This window comes from Eumetopias jubatus, unplaced genomic scaffold (genome assembly GCF_037043125.1).
Source record: "Eumetopias jubatus isolate StellerSeaLion01/CBP00866 unplaced genomic scaffold, mEumJub1_p1.0 scaffold_4, whole genome shotgun sequence".
NCBI classification, from domain to species: domain Eukaryota; kingdom Metazoa; phylum Chordata; class Mammalia; order Carnivora; family Otariidae; genus Eumetopias; species Eumetopias jubatus.
Genome location: NW_028274810.1, coordinates 106980938 through 107001992, shown reverse-complemented (window position 1 = coordinate 107001992; position 21055 = coordinate 106980938). Strand labels below are relative to the sequence as shown.

The window sequence follows — 21055 nt, the reverse complement described above, 5'->3', positions numbered from 1 at the left end:
CGGCTGAACCTGCCAGTGGGGCTCAAGGGACAAGTGGGGTCACTGAGGGCTCTTGGTGGCAGGAACCCCAAGGAGTATGGGCCTTGGGCCTCTAGAGAGGGTTGGGAGGGTCCAGGGGTGGAAAATGGGTTACACCCCACCAGCACCTCTCCTGACCTAGGCTCCTGTAGACGGGCCCAAGAGGCAGGTGGCAGCACAAAGTCTGATCCTCCAAGAAAGGGAGCCTGGCGCTGCCACCCCCAGCTGAACCAGTCACCAAGAGTAGGCAGGCAGGGTTGACAGGGCCTCAGAAATGGGCCTCCAGAATAACACCTCCCATTCCAGGCCCTCGTGAGCACTTTTCCTAAAACTTGTCCATCCTGAGAGGGGGCACAAAGAGGACTCTTTTTTTCACAGTTGAGCTTGGTGGGGCACGGAGAGGGTGAATGACTTGCACACGACCACACAGCTGGCAAATGGCAGAGCTGGGTCCCAAAGCCCCTACTCTCAGCCCTCTCCAGGCTGACATTGCCCATCCCCATGCAGGTCCCTGTGACACCCACGCCTGTGGCTTCCAGGCTAGGGGACATGAAGAAGGAGTCGACCCCTCAGGGGCTGTGCTGGTCAGCATCACCACCAAGCGTGGTCCCAAACATCTAAACAAACAGGTCAATGAGATCATTTCTGACAGCAACATAATGTAAGAAGGGAATATTGTGGCGAGAAGGGGTGCCCTGGATGGGCCGGAGACTCTTTTCTGAGAACAGGGCCTTGGAGGGCCTGAGAGGGTGGGAGACAGCAAGGGCCAAGGCTGTGAGGGTGATGATGGTGGAAGCAGCTTCACAAAGGATGAGAGAGGCTGGGGCGCTTTGATTCCCGGTAAACGAGCCAGCATATCACACATGCAGGAAGGGCACAAATGGGGAGCGCAGCATGTAGCTGCTGCTGGACCCCACCCGCAAAGGACCCCGCCTGCGGGTGTCTGCCCCCTGGCCACCGTGCACAAGCCAGCCTGGCCTGTAGTGAGCTTTATACAAGTGGAACTGGACCCTAAGAAACTTTCTGTTCTAGTCCCCTTATTGTGGTCTCCCGTGAGTCTCCGGTACTGCCCACACCAAACGTTCACTTCTGTGTCTCTGACACCAGCTGGGTGTCCTACAGTTTCACTCAAGTCTGACACCCTTTACCTGGAGACACAGGTGAGTGCTCAGTCCCACAGGACTGCCCCCCTTCAGATGCCAGTCACAAGCAGCAGGTCCTCAGGGTACTGGCAACTTCTGTCCAACTTGGCTACAAACCAGAGTTTCCCATGACCCCTCCATCTTGGATTCGATTGATTTACCAGAGTGGCTCACAGAGGTCAGGGAAACGCTTACTTACGTTTACCAGTTTATTGTAAGAGGGTGTGATAAAGGGTACAGATGAACAGCCAGATAAGGGAGATGGATAGGGTGAGTTATGTGGGAAGGGCATGGAGCTTCCATACCCTGTCCAGGGTGACATTCTCCCTGCACCTCCACGTGTTCACCAACCCGGAAGCTCTCTGAACCCCACACTACTGGGATTTTATGGAGGCTTCCTCACATAAGCATGATGGACCATTAACTCCACTTCCAGCCCCTCTCTCCTCTCTGGAAGATAGGGGGCTGGGGTTGAAAATTGCAAGCTTCTAATCATGGCTGGTCTTCCTGATGACCATCCCCAACCAAAAGCCTCCCCGGAGTTGCCTCATTAGAACAAAAGATGGTCCTGGTACTCTTATCACTTAGGAATTTACAAGGGTTTCAATAGCTCTGTGCCAGGAACAGGGCAGAAACCAATATGTGTATTTTCTATGATCTCATAGTCGGCCTCCTTTGAGCCTCAGCATGCTTTGGAGTCGGACACCTCAGGGGCTGTGCTGGTCAGCATCACCACCAAGAGTGGTCCCACGTGTGAACGTACACATCCCTGCATCATTTTTCTGTGGATGGAAATCTGGGTTGTTCCACTTTGCAGCCATTATAAATAATGATGCTGTGAACATGCCAGAACATTTCTTTTGGAAAACCCGTGTCCTTGGTTTTGGAGAGGTCAGTGGGTGTGCTTGTTCAGCAGTTTTCCTGAGCGGCCGTGCACTCGCTCTGACAGCAGGACACACTCGGGTCGTCCGCACATCCTCATCGATGGTCATTGTCACCTCGAGTTCTGGAGGCTCCACAGTGGTGTCACACTGCGGTTTTAATTCACGTTTCCTTTGGAGTTGGCCACTGGCATTTCTTTTTCTGTGAAGGTGTGTGTCTTCTTGATGCTTCTGCCGCTTTTATGTGCCTTTTCCTTATTGATTTATAGGGCTTGTGCATTCTGGATAAGAATTATTTATTGATGTCTGTGCGATTAGTATCTTCTCCCTCAGTTTTGTCTTGTCACTCTCTTCACAGTGCCTTTTGATAAACAAATTTTATTTTATTTTTATTATTAAAGATTTTATTTATTCATTTGACAGAGCAAGAGAGCACAAGCAGGAGGAGCAGCAGAGGGAGAGGGAGAAGCAGACTCCCTGCTGAGCAAGGAGCCCGACATGGGGCTCCATCCCAGGACCCTGGGCTCATGACCCGAGCTGAAGGCAGACGCTTAACCATCTGAGCCACCCAAGTGCCCCGATAAACAGAAATTTAAAAAATTTTAATATAGTCCAGGTTATCAACAACTTCCTTTACATTATCATCTTTTCTGTTCTTTTTAAAAAAGATTTATTTCATTTATTTTTAAAGATTGATTTATTTACTTGAGTGAGTGAGAGAGCACGTGCGAGTCGGGAGAGGCAGAGGGAGAGAATCTCAAGCAGACTATGTGCTGAGCGCGGAGCCTGATGCGGGGCTCCATCTCACCACCCTGAGATCATGACCTGAACCGAAATCAAGAGTCAGAGGCTCAACCAACTACACCATCCCGGCGCCCCTCACCTTTTCTGTTCTTTTAAAGAACTCTTTGCCTGCCCCAAAGTCATAAAGGTTTTGTAAAGATATCCTTGCACATTTGTTTAAAGCTTTGTGGTTTTACCTTTCATATTGGATCTGCAACCCACCGGTGTTGATTTTCGTGGATGGTGGGTGATGGGGGTTCCGTCATACTTTTTGTTTCCATGTGGACACCTAGTTGGCCCAGTGCCACGTCAAGGCTCGGGGGCACGCGTGGTGGGTCTGTCTACTGAGACACAGCAGCACAGTCCCACGTGGGGTTGGAGCCCTGCAAGGTGAGAAGTTCGGAGGGTTTGGGGCAAGAGCTTTTCAACAGTTGCCCAGGCTGCGCTGGGAGAAGAGAATACAGAGCTTGCAGGGAGGCAGGGAGGCCAGCTCTGAGGCTGTGGGGAGGGAGCAGGTAGACTAGGGTGATGGAGGGAAGGGTCTTCCCTGAGGACATGCGAGGACTGAGCTCCACCCTGAGGCCCTCATTTCCTCCTCTCCCACCCAATCACGGAGGACCCCCTTGTAGGGGGCAGTGGAGGGAAGTCTGCTGTAAGATGAGGAAACCAGGCCGAGCTCTACAGCATCAGGACATGCTCCACAGAGATGTTACATCATGGGGGAGACCTGGGCCAGGGAACAGATGGACAGATGGGCAGTCAGACACACATCCCACGGAGTGGGGAACAGGGGCACAAGCAGGAAGAGGTGCGCAAGGAGAGAAGGCAGCCTGCTGTACCGCTGGGGGCCACCTGAGGGCATCAGGACTCCACTGGAAGCGGACAGAGCGCAGCCCTTCCTGCCCTCCTTGCCCTGGTCTGGGAGGATGGATCATCAGGGGTTGCTGGGCCCCCTTTCCTGAAGCCATGTAGTCCCCTTTGAGCCCTTGGCCTGGTGACAGTAAGCCCTCAAAAATAAGAAAGTAAGAGCCAACTTTTAATGAGTACCTATTATATGCCAAGCAGTATGTTTTACACAGATTATGGGATTTTAACTTAAAAAAAATAATTTTATTGAGGTATAATTTACATACAATAAACTGCACATATTTGAGTGTGAAATTTGCTAAGTTTTGACATTCGTGATGCCCAGGAAGCCATCACCACAATCCAGAGAGTGAACACGCCCATCACCCCTAAAGGTTCCTGTGCCCTGCGTGATGCCTCCTTCCCCTACCCTCAAGCTAACCATCAGTCTGCATTTGTTCGCTATAGTTAGGTGACATTGTCTAGAACTTCACGTAAATAGGGTTATAAAGTAAGTACTCATTTGTACGGTGCAAAAGAGTACAGTATGTCTGAGTTCTGTGACTCGGCATAATTTGAGATTCACCCATTATATTGTATATACCAATAGTGCTTTTTTAAAATAAGGATTTTATTTATTTATTTGAGAGAGAGAGAGCACAAGTGCGGAGAGGGGGAGAGAGAATCCTACGCAGGCTCACGCCCAGCACAGAGCCTGATGCAGGGCTTGATCTCACTGAGATCATGACCTGAGCTGAAACCAGGAGGCAGAGGCTCAACCAACTGAGACACCCAGGCACCCCTCTTTTTTAATATATTAATACAGAGTATTTCATTGTTCGATATACCACACTTTGTTAATCCATTCACCTGCCAATGAACATTTGGGTTATATCTAGTTTGGGGCGATTATATATAAAGCTGCTGTGAACATTTGTGTTTAAGACTTTGCATGGACATGTGCTTTCATTTTTCTTGGGTAAATACTTAGGGTGGAATGGCTAGGTTATATGATAGGTATATGTTTAACTTTTAAGAAACTGCCAAACTGTTTTTTAATGTAGGTACAATTTTGCATTCCCATCAGAAATGTTTGAAGGTTCCAGTTGCTCCACATCCTTGTCCACACTTGGTATGCTTGGTCTTTTTAACTTTAATTATTCCAATAGATATACAGTGTGTCTCACTGTGAATTTAAGTTTAATTCCCTTAATGACAAATGATGTTGAGCATCTGTTCATGTGCTTATTTGCCATCCATAGATCTTCATCTATGAAATGACTGATCAAATCTCCTGCCCATCTTCCTTAATTGGGTTACTTGTTTTCTTATTGTTGAGTCTACAAAGTTCTTTATATGTTCTGCATATAGGTTCTTTATCAGATATGTGATTTGAAAATATTTTCTCCTAGTCTATGGTTCATATTTTTGTTTCCGTAACAATGTCTCTTGAAAGAGCAGAGGCTCTTAATTTTGATGAATTCCAATTTATCCATTTTTCTTTCATGGAGGGTTTTTTTTTTTTTTTTTTTTTTTTTTGGTGTTGCAGCTAAGAAAACTGCCTAACCAAAGTTCACAAAGATTTTCTAACTTTTCTCCAAAAAGGTTTATAGTTTTAGATTTTGCATTTAGGTCTATAATCCATTTTGAGTTATTTTGTGTATATGGTGTGAGGTAGAGATGCAAGTTATTTTAATTGCACGTCGATGTCCTGTTGTTCCCATACTATTTGTTGAAAAGCCCTCTTTCTCCACTAAATTGTCTTTTCAACTTTGTTGAAAATTAACTGACCATACAAGTGTGGTTGAGTCTATTTATAGAATTCTAGGTTAATAGTTTTGACTTTTAGTATTTTAAAGATGTTGTTCCACTGTTTCCTTGCATACCTTGTTTCTTTTTTTAAAGATTTTATTTATTTGAGAGAGAGAGAGCATGAGGGAGGGAGGGGCAGAGGGAAAGGGAGGCAGGACTTCAGCTGAAGGCAGACGCTCAACCGACTGAGCCACCCAGGTGCCCTGCATGCTTTGTTGCTAACAAGAAATCTGCTATAATTTTATTTTTGTTTCTCTCTATATAACATGCCTTTTTTTTCTCTATCAGCTCTTAAAACTTTCTCTTTGATGCTGTTTTTGCAGGGAAGGGGTTAACAGCTTTATTGATATATAATTCACACAACATACAATTCACTTATTTAAATTAAATGTGGGTTTTTTTTTTTTTTTGTATAGCCACTGGGATGTGTAATCATCACCATAATCCAGTTTAGAACATTTTCATCATCCCACAAGGGAACCCTGTGCTCACAGCTGTTAACCCCCATTCCCCTCAACATCCACCCCAGCCCCCAGCAACCACTAATCTACTTTCTATCAATTTGCCTATTGTGGGACTTGATTGTAGACTGATTGTGTGACTCTCAAGCCTTGAGATGCATCAGATGATCAGAGCTGCAGATCAACCTGACAGAGTGCCCCTTCTGGATTCTAGCCTGTGTCCAGGCCTTGCCTCGGGCTCCCCAACAGAAGGGAACAAACAGGGCTCTATTATGGTGTTCCTGGGCCCGGGGTACTTTTGCCTTTGTGGGCCCCCTCCTCCCTTAAAAAATAATTAAAAATTATACTTGAAAAAAAATTGCCTATTGACATTTCATGTAAATAGGATCACACAATACATGGCTTTTTGTGACTGACTTCTTTCATTGTATGGATGTAGCTCATTTTATTTAACTATTTATTAGTTGATGGACATTGGGTTATTTCCACTTCTTGGCTATTATGAATACTGTTGCAAGAACATTTGTGCACGAATTTTTGTGTGGACATGTTTTAATTTCTCTTGGGTGTGGAAATAGGAGTGGAATTACTGGATCAATTGAGGGACTTCCAGACAGTTTTCTAAAATGGCTGCACCATTTTACATTCTTATCAACAATGTAAAAGTGTTCTAATTTCCCCACAAGTTCACTAACACCTCTTACTATCTGTACTTTTTTTAATTTTAATTTAATTTTATTATTATTTTTTAGGTCATCGCTACATCCAATCTGGGGTTCAAACTCATGACCCTGAGAGATCAAGAGTCACATGCTCCACGAACTGAGCCAGCCAGGTGCCCCTCTGTGTTTTTAATTGTAGCTATTCTAGTGGGTATGAAGTGGTATCTCATTTTGTTTTTTTGTTTTTTTTTAAGATTTTATTTATTTATTTGAGAGAGAATGAGATAGAGAGCACGAGAGGGGAGAGGGTCAGAGGGAGAAGCAGACTCCCCGCTGAGCAGGGAGCCCGATGTGAGACTCGATCCTGGGACTCCAGGATCATGACCTGAGCCGAAGGCAGTTGCTCAACCAACTGAGCCACCCAGGCGCCCTCATTTTGGTTTTGATTTAAATTTCCATGATGACTAATGATGTTGAGTTTCTTTTCAGGTGCTTATTGGCCATTTATATATCTTTGGAGAAATGTCTGTTCTGATTTTTCACCCATTTTTTTTTAGTTGGGTTATCAAGTTGAGAGTTATTTATACACTTTAAATATATACATAGATATAGATAAAACACCTATCAAATATATTTATATATTATACATATGTTATGCAATGTTTTTCTCCTATGTCTTTCACATTTTTTTGATAATGTACTTTGAGGCATTTTTAAAATTTTTATGAAGTTCAATTTACTTTTTTTCTTTTGTCACTTATGCTTTTAGTATCATATCTGAAAAAGCTTTGCCTTCATCACCCAAGATCATTTTCTTCCAAAAATTTATAAAAGTTTTAGCTTATCCTTTTTTTTAAATTTTATTTATTTATTTGAGAGAGAGAGAGAGCAAAAACAAGGACGAGAGGCAGAAGGAGAGGGAGAAGCAGACCCCCCCCCGCGGAGCAGGGAGCCCGACATGGGGCTCCATCCCAGGACGCTGGGATCATGACCTGAGCCAAAGGCAGACGCTTAACCGACTGAGCCACCCAGGAGCCCCAAACGTTTTAGCTCTTCCATTTATGTGTAGCATCTATCTTGAGTTAATTTTTGTGGATGGTGTGAGGAAAGATGTGGATAATCAGATGTCCCAACATTTGTTGAAATGCCTATTCTTTCCCCCATTGGACTGTCCTGGCATTCTTGTTGAAAATCAATTGACTGTAAATATGAGGGCCTATTTTTGAACTCTCAATTCTATTCCACCAGTCACTATGTCTAACCTCAACCTCATACTAGTACCACACTGTCTTGATTACTATAGCTTTGCAAGGAGTTTTGAAATCAGGAAGTTTGAGTCCTCCAGCTTTGCTCTTCTTTTTCAAGACTGTTTTGGATATTCTGAGTTGCTTGGATTTCCATATGAAATTTTTTAAAGATTTTATTTATTTATTTGATATATAGAGAGAGAGCACAAGCAGGGGGAGCAGCAGAGGGAGAGGGAGAAGCAGGCTCCCCGTGGAGCAGGAAGCCTGATGTGGGTCTTGATCCCAGGACCCTGGGGTCATGACCAGAGTCAAAGGCAGTCGCTTAACCAACTGAGCCACCCAGGCACCCCTCCATAAGAATTTTAGAGGCAGCTTGTCAGTTTCTGCAAAAATCTTAGCTGGAATTCCAATAGAGATTGCATTGAACCTAAAGATCAATTTGGGAAGTATTAACATCTTAACGATATTTAATCTTCTGATCCATGAACATGGGATATCTTTTCATTTATTGATTTTTTAAATATCAATCTTGTACCCTGAATCCTTGCTTAATCCATTTATTAGTTTTAATAGTTTTTTTAGTGGATTTCTTGGGATTCTTTATATATAAGGTCATGTCATTTGAACATAGACAGTTTTACTTCTTCCTTTCCAATCTCAGTGACTTTTATTTCATTCCCTTACCTAATTGGCCTAACTAGAACTCCCTACACTGCTGGACAGAAGTGGCAAGAACAGACACCATTGTTTTATCCCTGTATTGTAGCAATTTGATTCTGTGGTTCCTTGATGTAGTTTTCTTCAAAGTTTTTTTTTTTAAGATGTTTTTTATTTATTTGACAGAGAGAGAGCATAGGCAGGGGGAGTGGCAGGCAGAGGGAGAAGGAGAAGCAGGCTCCCCTGGGATCATGACCTGAGCCTTCTGGGACTCCAATTACATGTATACTAGGCCACTTCAAGTTGTCCCACAGCTAACTAATGCTCTTTTGTCTTTCCTTCTTTTCCAGTTTTTAAATCTGTTTCAATTTGAATAGTTTTTATTGTTATGGTTGCAGTATTTTAGCTTCTTGAACACATGAAGTGTGACTATCACAACCGTTTTAATGTCCTTGTCTACTAATTCTATTATTTGTGACACTTCTAGGGTTCCTTCCAATTGATTGATTTTTCTCCTATTATGAGTCATATTTTCCCTGCTTCTTTGTATTCCTGGTAATTTTTTACTGGCTGCCAGACATCATGAATTTTAATATGTTGGGTGCTGGATATTTCTCTGTTCCTATAAATATTCTTGGGCTTTGTTCTGGGGCACAGTTGAGTTACTTGGAGACAGTTTGATCCTTTGGGGTCTTGTTCATAAGCTTTGTTAGGCAACACCAGAACAGTACTTACTGCAAGGCTAATTATCCCTTACTACTGGGACAGGTCCTTCTGAATACTCTACCATGTGCCCTATGAATTATGGGCTTTTTCAATGTGGCTAGAGGTGACCCTGTGTGAACTCAAAGGATTTTTCTAATTTTTGCTGGTGGTTCTTTTCCTAGCCTCGAGGAGTTTCTCCCAGCATGTTCTAATCAGCCTTGAGGGAGACCCTCTGCAACTCTCCATAGTTCTTTCTCTGGCACCTCTTTTCTTGCTGACCCTAGCTGCGCTGGTTCTCCACCACTGCCCATGGAAGTCTGCTAACCTGCCTGGCTTCCCCCTCCCTGCAGTCGAGGCCTGGACACCATCTTCTGGCAGTCAGCTAGGGCAATACAGGGTTCACTTCATTTCTTTCCCACTTCTCAGGGGCCACTGTCTTTCAAGCCTGCTATTTCATATATTTTGTCCAGTTTTTTAGTTGTTTTAAGCAGGAGGATAAATCTGGTCCCTGCCACTCCATCTGTGGTGGAAGAAATTTTCTCTATGCAGGTTATTTATTTTATTTAATTCCTTCAACCACACAGCACCAGAGATAAGTAGTATTCCTAATCCTATTTTACGTTTGAGATTTTGTGACTTGTCCAAGGTCACACAACTAAGTGACAGCAGAAATAAAATTCAATCCCAGTCTGTGCATGAAGCCTTCCCTGAACCACTCCTGTGCTGACAAGACCTTGAGGGGGTGCCCAACACAGGAGCCCTACACAGAGATTGAGATTGTGGATGTAGGATGTATGTCTGCGGCCTTCCCAAACACAGAGCAAACTGAAGGAAGTTCAGAGACATGGGAGAGAAGGTCTGAGTCTGTATGTCTTTTTGGGAAAGGCCCTGGCTGCCCCTGAGGAGGTTCTCGATCTGTGTCCAACTCAGTCTCTATCTCTGACCATGGGATTGTGTGTCTCTGGCTCTGCATATTTGTCCTCCTCAATTATCTGCCCAGGTGGAGCTGATTTCTAAGTGGCACAATTCCTGGAAGCCCAGAGGCAGGTGCTGCTCTGGGAATAGCTGGTAACTGCTTCACTCCCCGTTCCCTTCTCCAAACTTCCCCTGATGCCACATCGCAAGCCTGAGGGGACCGTGCACCCAGACTCCAGTGGATGGCAGCCAAGAAACCCACAGCCTGGTCACACGTGCACTCACAGTTGCAGCCACAGGCCCTGTAGTTACAGCTGCCAGCTCTAAGCACTTCTTGGGGACTGGAACATTCCAGCACCATCTCATTCACTCCACACAACCCTCCCAAGTTCCAGGCTGGGGTGGCCCAGGATTCTGGGCTTCATGCTGGGCGTGTAGGTCTCCCCACCCAGGAAGACGCTGCCTCGCTGCATTTGGGCAAGAGGTCAAATTTGAGGCTGAGAATGAGGCTCACGGTGGGGGGGGGGGGTTCATTTGAGGAAGCCCACTGGTCCTCAGGCTCCACCCTCCCAGCCCTCTGTGCCTGTACACCAGGGAGGGTCCCCATATGTCCAACTGGGGAGGGTCCCCTGTGTACCCTAGTGCCAGGGATCAGCCACATACACACGGGAGGATCAGCCTAGACACCTGAAGCTTAGTTTCTGCCCTCCAGAGGGGCAGGTATTTGCCCCTGTGACTTCTGGAAAGTCAACAACAGCCTCCTGCCACCAATCTACTTGGTAACAGTAAGCTCTGGTAGTTTAGTCCTTTGGGGTTACTATAACAAAATACCATAGACTGGGTGGCTTATCAACAACAGAAACACATTTCTCACAGTTCTGGAGGAAGTCCGAGATCAGGGTGCCAGCAGGGTCTGATTTTGGTGAGGGCCCTCTTCCAGCTTGTGGATCGCCACCCTCTCAGTCTTGTTACCTGGTAGAGAGTGAGTGCAAGTTCACATGCCCGTGTCCCTTTTATAAAGACATCAATCCCATCCCATTACTGAGGGCACTACCCATGTGACCTAATCACCTCCAAAAGGCCCCATTTCCTAATGCCATCACCTTGGGGGGTAGGTTTCCACATATGAATGGGAGGGAGAGTCGATCCGTCTAGAGCACCTGGTCTCTGCTCAGGAAAAGTCTGACCAAAGACTGCCAGCTCTAAGTGGGCAGACTGGTCAGTTCAGATTCTGGGTGGTGACTCATACCTCTTAATTTTGCAAACCAAATCCCTAGAGACACATTCACGGAGCTTTTTCTCTTTTCCTAAAGCTGAACAGGAGAGGAGGAAATTGCTTGTTCACACCACCGGATGATGGCCGGTTCTACCCAGCATTTCATTCAGAGACCAGCTCTGAATGTGGAGAAAGAAGCTCAGCTGGAGCTTACAGAACACCTTCCTGACCCTGGGCTGCTAGGGGAGCTGAGGTCCATGGCACCGCAGGAACAATGAGAGGGGAGGGTCAGGAGCCCAGTCAGCCCCCAGGCCTCTGGGTGTATTTGACAAAAGCAGTGGTCAGCTCGTAAGCTGGGAGGGGAGAGTGAGAGCTGGGGGTGGACAGTGCCGCCTCCCTACCCCCAGGGGCTGCTGACCTCTCCCTCACTGTGTTCAACAGGGCAAGGGGTGCTGGGGGCACCCAAAGTGAGGGGAGGTGTAGAGCTGGAGAAGCCCTCTTTTCCACCAGCCTCTGTCTGGTTGGGACAAGCAGCTGCAGAAAGGTTCCCCTCTCCCGGCCCACTATGTGGGTAAGGATGAGAGGGCAGGGGGTGGGATGTTCCTGCTGGTTCAGGTGTGTGCACCTCCCTTACAGTAGGGTCAGGGGTTGATGAGGGCCGAGCACGGGGCTTCAGCCTTCCGACACTGACCTTCTACTCTTTGCTGAGCTCCTTTCTCCCCCACACAGGCATTGGGACTCCTCACTCACAGAGGAGGCCCAGGAGGTAAGCCCAAAGCTACCAGGTGGGTGTCAGGGTCAGGTGGGACACCAGGAGGAGACACATTTGAGGCAGCAGCAGACAGGTACTTTTTGGTAACCATGGTTACCAGGCTGCAGAAAGAGTTGATGCACCCCACCCAGGAGCAGGGCAGTGTGGCCCAGGAGTTTCACAGTGCCAGGGCCAGCTGAGGCCAGGCCCACCCGCAGTGGTGGTACTATGGCTCTCAGCAGGAAGCATCTCACACCTGTCCTCGTTGGAAACCTGGAGCCTGTGACTCCCCAACCCCGTGCCCTGATCCGGGGTGTCCTATCAGTTACTGCCACAGAAATGACCCCCAGCTCTGCTGGATCCCTCAGGGGTGGACCTGGACTGTGGCTCGTCAGCACCATGGCAGGGCCCTGGGCCTGTCCCTGCACCCATCCAGTTGGGGCTTGCTAGGAAACTGCTTCCAGGTCAAAGTCAGGCCAATCCACTCTCTGCTTATGACAATAGGTGCAGGGACTATTTCTGGGGTTACTCTCACCAAGAGTCCAGTCCTCACCCCCACCTAACCTCTTCCACAATTCCACTGTCAGGAAGGCAGGTGGGGGCAACCGGTGACCCATGGGTGTATTAGTTGTTTATTGCTATCGTTATTTAAGTTTTACAACTTATATTGTTGTTGTTATTTTACAACTTATTATTTATTGCTGCCTAACAAATTAACCTAAAGTTTAGCAGCTTAAAATGACAAACCGTTGCTTATCTCACAGTTTCTCAGAGATAGAAATCCAGGAGCTGCTCACCTGGGTGGTTCTGGCTCAGGATCTCTCCTGAAGTTGCTGTCAAGATGTTGACAGGGGCTGGGATCTCATCTGAAGCCTCAAGGAGTTGGAGAATCTACTTCTAAACTCACTCTCCCTCAGGTCCACACTCTGTTGGCCTCTCCATAGTAAAGACAGCTGGCCTCTCCCAGAGTGAATGATGTGACAGAGAGACAGAGACACAGCAAGCCGTACTTGCAAACCAACACTAAAGAGACATCACATCACTTCCACAGGGCCCAATCGGTCATGAGAGCCAACCTCAGCACATTTACAAAGCTGCAAACCAGAAGGGGGTCACTGGTGGCCTTCTAAGAAGCTGTCGACCCCAGGGCCTGTCTCCTTGACCATGGCACGTCCCAGGATGGAAATAGTCCCCAGGGCTCTAGGGAGCAGAGACAGAGCAACGAGGCACAGCTGTGGGACCCTTTAGGTTCGGCTTCCTGCTCTGGAAGGCTTGCCAGGTGACGGGAGGAGGTTGCGGAGGCCTGGAGATCATCAGGTGCCACTGGAGCTTTGGTTGGGGAGCTAAGGCCTCACCTCTCACAAACCAGGGCTCCAAACAGCCCAGCCCTCCCCCCACTCTGAATTTCCAATTGACCGCAGTTTCATGGGCCGACTTCTGTCACCATAGGGACGGATTCTTTCTCCAAATTTCTAACACCCATGATTTACTGTCATTGTTCAGTCCCTAAGCCCTGGCCCCACAAGCAGATGGGACACAGACACACAGGGATCCCACACCCACAGAAGCAGGCAGTTCTGCTGACCATGCACATGAATTTAGCAAACATTTATTGGCTCTTGGTCTTTGCCAGGAACTGGGCTGGAAGGAGACCCCAGATACTGAATGACACTCCACCTCCCGGGGGAGGGTAAATGACCAGGAGGCCTTCTAGCCTCCTCCCCAGGAGGAGGTCCCGATCCCTCCCCCACCCCCACCACATAGCCTTGACAGGAGAAGGTGCTTCATCTATTATTCAGCAGGAAGTGTCTGCAAGACAAAAGCCAAGATAAAAATAGCTGGGTGGGTGGCTAGGAGAGCAGGGACAGGGAAGTAACCAGGAGCCCATCTTGGGGTAGTGAAGGAGAGGGGAGGAGCAGGAAAGGGGTGGAAGAGTGGGGAGGGTAGGAAGGAGAACCCCTGGTGTGAGGGAGTTACTCCACGTTTAGGCCAGAACTCTCCCCACTGAGGTCTGTAGGAAAGCACTTGAGGGGTCCACTGGACTGGGTGTAGGGGGAGGTGGTGTTCCTTCCACAGCTGGAGACAAAGATGCTGTTTGTTTGCTTGTTTTAAGATTTTATTTATTTGACAGAGCAAGAGAGCACAAGCAGAGGGAACAGAAGAGGGAGGGAAAGAAGCAGGTTCCTCACTGAGCAGGGAGCGGGTTGAGGGACTCGATACCGGGACTCTGGGATCATGACCAGCGCTGAACCCAAGACTATTAGCCATCTGAGCCACCCAGACACGGAGGATGCTGTTCTTAAGACCCAGGTGCCCTCAGCTGCTGAAAAGGGGCAGCCTGGGTAGGAGGCCAGCTTCAGCCTGAGCTGTGCTTCCTCAGACCTCCCTAATCTAAGTGAGAACGACACCCTTCTCAGCCAGGGGCGCCTGTGGTGGCTCAGGTGGTTGAGCGGTTAAGCATCTGACTTTAGCTCAGTTCATGATCTCGGCGTCCTGGGATGGAGCCCCGACCCCCACCCCGCGAGCCCTGAGTCAGGAGTCTGCTTGTCCCTCTGGCCCGCCTCGCTCTCTCTCTCTCTCTCTCTCTCGCTCTCTCTCTCTCTCTCACACACACACACACACACACACACGTGCGAGCTCTCTCTCAAATAAAATAAAATCTTAAAAAAAAAATGACACCCCTCTCAGCCACAAAAAACAATAGAATCTTGCCATTTATGACAACATGGATAGACCTAGAAGGTATTATGCTAAGTGAAATAACCCAGACAGAAAAAAATAAATACCATATGTTTCCCTTGCACGTGGAACTATAAAACAAGATAAGCAAACAAACAAAAAATACTCTTGGGGCGCCTGGCTGACTTAGTTGGTGGAGCATGCAACGCTTGATCTCGGGGTTGTGAGTTCGAGTCCCATCCTGGGTGTAGAGATTACTTAAAAATAAAACCTTAAAAAAAAAATAACTCCTAAATACAGAGAACAAACTGGTGGTTCTCAGAGGAAAGGTGGATGGGGGATGGGTGAAAGAGGCAAAGGGGATTAGGGGGTACAAACTTCCACGTATATAATAAATAAGTCACAAAGATGAAAAGCACAGAATAGGGAATATGGTCAATAATCCCACAATAATTCTGTACCCTGACAGATGGCGACTACTCTTATGGTGAGCACAAAGGTATGCAATTGTCGAATCAGTGTGTTGTGCACCTGAAATTAATATAACGCTGTATATCAACTATACTTCAAAAACCCTTCCCAAACCTCCTGACTCCGTCTTTCGTTCAGTTATTCAGGTCAGTATGAATCCAACTGTTCCGAGCAGGTGCTGGGGACAAAGTGAGTGACAGCATGGCCTTAGCCTCTGGAGCCCACGGAGCCCGGGGTGGCTGCCTCCAGTGGGAAAGTGGGGAAAGAATTTCAGCAGGGAGGTTGAGTTCAAAGGGACAGAGAGCAGGAGGAGCTTGCCTGTCTTTGGAACTGTGTGTGGTCCCCCACAGGGCCTGAGAGGTCCTTGATGGGTCCTCACTCCAAAGCTCCCTCTGGCAACAGTGTTGAGATTACCGGAAATAAGAAGTAAATGTGGCATGGGAGTTGGGGGTGGAAAGGACAGGAAGTAGGGCAGAGAGGGAAGGGGAGCCCAGAGATCTGGTCTAGCTATCACTGCCCTCTCATGGGAGGAGGGAGAGCATCATGGCCCAAGTTCCAGGTGCTTTCCCCAGGCGGCCCTTTCTCCTTTAGCCACACAAGTAGGAAGGTCCCTCTTTTTCCTGCAGATGTGTGGGCTCCAGCTTTGTGCAGACCCTAACCACCCCCCTACCCATCCCCCAGGCTTCACATCCCAAAGCACCACCCCTTCTCCCAGCTTCTGCCCTGAAGCCCTGAGCAGCTCCCCTTTCCCAACCAAGCTGAACTTCTAGCTTCAGCAGTAGACCTTGTGCTAGTCTCCTGCCCAAGAGGGCTTCCCAGGAGTGATCAATTATTCCTCCCCCACAGGCCTGCTGATGCCACAGCTCTGAAGAAAGAAAACCTTCCTTCAGAGCTCCCCTGGGCTCCCCCAGGGCCAGGATCACAGAGTGTGTCTATGTCCAAGGATAGAGTACCTGGCCCATGTGGCTGCCACCATCTAGGACCACTGACCCAGGCCCTTCAGTCTTGGGGAGATGGGCAAAGAAACCAGAGGGCAAGAGGTGACTTGCTTGGTGGGGATCTGGAGGTCCCTGCTGGGTAAGCGTGGCTGAGTGCAGGAGAGCCCAGGTGAATCCTGCTTGTGACACAGCCATGGAAGCCACTGGAGGAGAAGCAGGCTAACCTCTAGCAGTGACTCACCCTCTTTCTCCTTGATGGGCCCTGGCCAGGCAGGCGGCTGACAACCGTCTGATGAACTCAGCTGCAGTTGGGAAATGAGTCTTGGCTCAGCCTCAGATGGGCTCAGGATGAGACACTCCAGTCTCAGCTTGTATGACTCAGATCACCCCCTCATTGCAACTGGAGCCCAGTGCCCAGCAGTAGCTCAGGGAGACCTGGGACACCGCAGGATGGTGACTCCAGGGCTGATGTCCAATGCTGCTCAGCATTACTGCCCAGGACTGTAGGGCTGCCACACAGCAGGTGCTCAGAACAGAGGCATGGGCAGGACCACCCTCCAGTCTTTCCCCACCAGGGGGGAGACCTCCCCTCCAGGGCACACAGCAGGACTGGACTCTGGTAGGAGAGTTACCCCCCGCCCAAACCTTGGCACTAAGTGCTCTTGGCCAGTCTTGCCCCAGTTCCCTGTCCTCAGGACTCAGTCACCCTCTCCTGCTGGCACTCGTCTCCTGACCAGACACTGGCCTGGGGCAGGCTCAGCCCAGGCAGCTTTGTGTTGAACCATGAGAATAAAGTAGGAAGTGGACCAAGCCAGAACTGAAGCCGCAGGGCACAATCACCTCTCGCCATGCCCAGTGGCCCAGGACAAGAGTGTGACAATGTCTTCACCTTCCAAGGTCCACAGGAGAGGGATAAGGTACCTTTAAACACAAACAAAAATCCTTGCCCAGTGATGCCGCCGGACTGGTTTCCAACATTGGGATACATTGTGGAAAATGTGATGACTGTCACTTTCCTGAGTGGCTTCTCACATCGCCCACACTTCCAGGAGGGTGGCTGGCTCCTGCACAGATGCAGGTACACCGACCAAGCCCTGGGCTAGAGGAACGGCCGGCACGGAGTACAGAGCGTGGGGAAGGGCCACCCGCAGTCCTACCCCAGAAGTCCAGCACAAAGCAACCAGCAGACTCCCCCACCCCCCACCCCAGAACTAAGGGCTGAAAGAAACGCCAGACTAGAGTCTTCACAAAGACAAAAAAATATCAAAACTCTCTCGACGTGGCCTCTGGAAACAAATATTCTCTGGTACACTCAGCAAAGGCCACGGCCCTAGAACGGGGTGCAGCCTCTGTTACAGTCTGAGGGTCGAGGCCTCACCGCAGCCACGGCCTCCAGGGCGCGCCCCGGTTCTGCAGTCCCGCCCTAGGGGCGTTGGGGGGCGCCCCAGTCAGGCCTGGAGGGAGCCGCAGCGCGAAGGCAGACCCAGGGCGCAGCAGGGGTAAGGGGTGGTCGAATGCCAGGAGCGGCGGGCAACCGGCGTAGACTTCGGGCGCCCGGGCCTCCGCAGCGGGGGACGATGGAGCCGGGCGGCGCGAGGGCCCCAGCTGGCCCAGGCAGGCGGCCAGGTGGCCAAGCAGGCGAGAACGCACGTCGGCCGGGACGCCCTCGCAGCCGGCCAAGAAGCGATTCACCTCCGCTAGACACTCATTGAAGCCGGCGCGGTACTTGCCCAGGACGGCGGGGTCAGCGCTGAGCGCGGCTGCGGGTGCGGCAGGGGACAGGCGGTCGGTTCCCACCGCGGTGGTCTTGTGCGCCTCCCGGTCACCCCACCCCACCCCCACGCCGCTGCTGCCCGCGCCTCACCTGTCACCTGCACACGCCGCAGACTCTGCAGGTGCCTGACGGTCATCTCCAGGATGTCTGCTTTTTCCAGCTTCGAATGGCGGGAACTCTGGGGGTAGGGCGGGTGTGGGAGGCTTGCAACCCAATAGCGCGCCAAGACTTCCGAGTTCCGCACCTCCACCCCTCGACCTCACCTCCCGACCCCGACTTACATCCTTCCTGAAGGCGTCCAGGATGAGGGTCTTGAGCTGCGCGAGGCTTTCGTTGATGCGCGCTCGGCGCCGCTTCTCCATGACGGGTTTGGAGGACTGTGGGTCGGGCTGTGGCTGAGTCCCGCATCCGTCTGTCCCACCCCACGCCTCCCAACCCACGCCCCGCCCGGTCCCCACCTTTCGGTGCTCCGCCGCGCTTCGGGGCTTATTCGGGGTTCTGCTGGCGCTGGCCGGTGCTCCTGCCAGCGGCGAGGCTCTCGGCTTCCCTGGGGTGTCTGCAGGCATGGTGCGCCCCCGCGCCTCCGGAGCCGGGCGGAGTGCGCCGCCGGGAGCTGGCGGGCGCGTGGCGTCCCCTGTTCTTCTCAATCGGGTCCCAGGCTGCAGGCCCGCGCGAAGAGTTGCCAGCCGCTCGGCTATTTAAGGCAGCGCGGCCGCAGGGTGTGTGAACCCCGCTCGGCATTCTTTCCCACACTCTCGCCAGCCAATGAGAGGCTGCGCTCCACCCGCCCGTTTCCCCCCCCCCACCCCGCCCCGGGCCCTGCGCTGGGCAGCCCACTCCCGGCTGCCGCCGCCGCCAAATGTCAGTCACGCCTAGGCTCCCTGCCCACCAACCCGGCCCGCGACAAAGGCAAGCAGAGGCGCCCTGCCCGCGCCCGCCTCTAGCTACGACGGGACGAAGCGGGAAAATCGCCGGGCCCCCTCCTCTGCGGCCGCGTCCCGAGCTCTGCGCCGGAACGGAGCCTCTTTGGACTGCCCCGGGCAGCGCATCTCCCCGGCCGGGCGCGAGGCTCCCATTCAGACCCAACGGGGCTCGGGGTGGAGATGGGACGCAGAGTTCGCGGCGGGCGGCGCGGGAAATCTGAAAGGAGAAGTCGCAAGGGGGAATTGGGTCAGGCGCCCCTGAGGAGTGGGCGAGGCTTGGCCCACGTGCCTCTTCGGTTTTTCTCAGTAATCGCGGGTCCCCGCTCGGGGCCAGGGGTCTCTGCACAGCCTCATCTGACCGGCCGCATGCTCAGCCTCCCAGGACCCCCACCACCTGCACACCTACTCAAGGCCTATTACACAGTGAACGTGGAACACCAGCCTCTGGGCAGGACAGAGGTCAGCTGGCTGAAGTCTTGAGGCAGGCAGGGTGGCGTCACAGGACAATTAAATTATGGCATAGAACGATGAGGGTGACACTGCAGGACAGGTAGAGCGATGTCATGGATCAGGCAGAAAGATGTCACGCAACAGAATGTAAGGGTATCACTGGCCAGGCTTGCAATGCCACCAGATAATCGGAGGTGACGTCTCAGGGTGAAGGGCAGTGATGACTCAAGCCAGATGAGGTGATGTCATGGGGCTGGGGATGTCACACTCTTCTAGATTACACAATAGCAGGCTAAGCACCAGCAAAGTAGGGCTCACAAAAAAAGAGCAGCCATTGTTAAAATCTGTTTATTTTGAAGTGGCACAGCGGGAGATACAGGACTATATTATTTTCCTGTTCGATATTGCTTTCATTTTGAATTATGTCACAGGGCCATAGTCTTTTGAGTACTCGGGGTCCCCAGTCCACTGTGGCCTGGCAGCAGAGTGGTATCCACCCCATAGACATTTCCCGAGGCCCACTGTGGGCCTGGCCAGCTGCTGGGGCTGGGGAAGCCCCTCCCGGGGCTTCTAATCAGGTGCTGGGGGAGATGGCAAGCAAAAATAATCACTCCGTTATAAATGATAGAAATGGGTGGGCTGCTGGAGGAGAGGAAACCCTTCTTTTGACGGGGTGTCCAGAAGTCTTCTCTGCGGTGGGACCTTCTGGGGGAGAAAGCAGCTTTGCAAGGCCCAGGGGGAGGGAATGGCATCCCCAGGGTGGCAAAGGGGCCACAGGAGCAGAGGGAGGTGGGGAAGGGGCAGGCAGAGGCACAGGGACCTGGAGGCTTCTGGCCCCAGGAGTGGTCTGGGAGAGCCTTGGGGGGCTTTTCCGAGCAATGAAGTGAGCCGAATGGCGAGCCTCGATGGGTCAGCTCAACTGCTGTGGGTCTACATAGTGGGTGTCCATGGCTGGCCCCTGTCCCAACACCCATTTCCGGGTCCCACTCTGGCCCCCATCCAGAGGCCTTTTTTCCTTTCTGAGGCTGATTCTAGTCTAGTGTCAAGCGAAGTCCCCGCCTGCCCTCCACCGATGCACCGCCCCCACCCCCGTCTGCCTCGGGCGCCGGGGCGGGGCAGGGGGCAACTCAGGTCCTCCCCACCACACAATCGCTTCTGCACAGGCACCTAGATAAGGCTAACCATTTTTCCCCTTTCCCGCCTAGAGGAGCGCGCGGGGGAGTGGAGGGGCCTTGGAAAGCAGGTGGGGTCAGGAAGGAGTCTGAGGAGGGGCCACTGCTAGCACAAAGAGCCCTGGGAGCGCCGATTGGTCCAGTGCAGGGGCGGCTGGAACCAGTCCCGCTATCCAGGAGGTCGCGGAGATTGCAGAGGACAGAAGCCCGCGAGCGCCCCCAGTGGCCACTGGAGACTCTTCCTCCTCTTGGGAGCTGGCCGGTGTGGCTGGGCTCTGGGCGGCCCTCAGCCTTGCGCGGAGGTCAGGCAGGCAGTTCAGACTGGAAGGAGAGGCCCGAGGAGCGACGTTCTTGCTACCCTTTCCCTCACTAGTTGTTAGATGAGTTGACTTACCTTCCTCTACCTGCTTCCGCACCTGTAAAATGGGTCATCTATTTATCGCAGGAATATTGGGAAGATAAATGAGATTATTCTGAAGGTACCCAGCACGTAGTGAGAACTGGGTACATGTCAGCTACCTTGTTGTTACTGCCTCAGGGAGGCGGGTGGTA

The 21055-nt window shown here is 50.8% G+C and overlaps 1 protein-coding gene and 1 long non-coding RNA gene across 5 annotated transcripts; both read right to left on the bottom strand.

Annotated features, from left to right (window-relative positions):
• Positions 1 to 1370: 1370 nt before the first annotated feature.
• On the bottom strand, positions 1371 to 11306 carry LOC114213379 (uncharacterized). Its single transcript, XR_003610195.2, has 3 exons — positions 11004 to 11306; positions 3022 to 3207; positions 1371 to 2402 (listed from the first exon to the last, which is right to left on the bottom strand). It is a non-coding gene; the product is annotated as an uncharacterized LOC114213379 (long non-coding RNA).
• Positions 11307 to 13677: 2371 nt separating this feature from the next.
• Positions 13678 to 18640, bottom strand: HES4 (hes family bHLH transcription factor 4). Of its 4 annotated transcripts, XR_015768033.1 has the most exons (5): positions 18417 to 18640; positions 18240 to 18335; positions 18049 to 18136; positions 16426 to 17944; positions 13678 to 13905 (listed from the first exon to the last, which is right to left on the bottom strand). XR_015768033.1 is itself a non-coding variant. In XM_088022675.1 (4 exons), exons 1-4 carry the CDS (start codon positions 18522 to 18524, stop codon positions 17559 to 17561), a joined length of 678 nt encoding a protein of 225 aa, XP_087878801.1. In that variant the 5' UTR covers positions 18525 to 18640; the 3' UTR covers positions 13678 to 17558. The 4 variants fall into 4 exon arrangements, 3 of the variants coding, with proteins under 3 accessions (XP_087878801.1, XP_027964383.1, XP_087878802.1); XM_088022675.1 differs by having other exon boundaries at positions 13678 to 17944; XM_028108582.2 differs by having other exon boundaries at positions 13678 to 17944; positions 18240 to 18635.
• Positions 18641 to 21055: the final 2415 nt, after the last annotated feature.

Excerpts from the sequence above, each read along its gene's own strand:
- HES4 (XM_028108582.2), bottom strand. The coding sequence starts at position 18,524 with ATGCCTGCAGACACCCCAGGGAAGCCGAGAGCCTCGCCGCTGGCAGGA. Across the intron at positions 18,137-18,239 it reads TGGACGCCTTCAGGAAGGAT|AGTTCCCGCCATTCGAAGCT; the intron begins GTAAGTCGGGGT and ends CCCTACCCCCAG. Across the intron at positions 17,945-18,048 it reads GCGGCGTGTGCAGGTGACAG|CCGCGCTCAGCGCTGACCCC; the intron begins GTGAGGCGCGGG and ends CCGCACCCGCAG.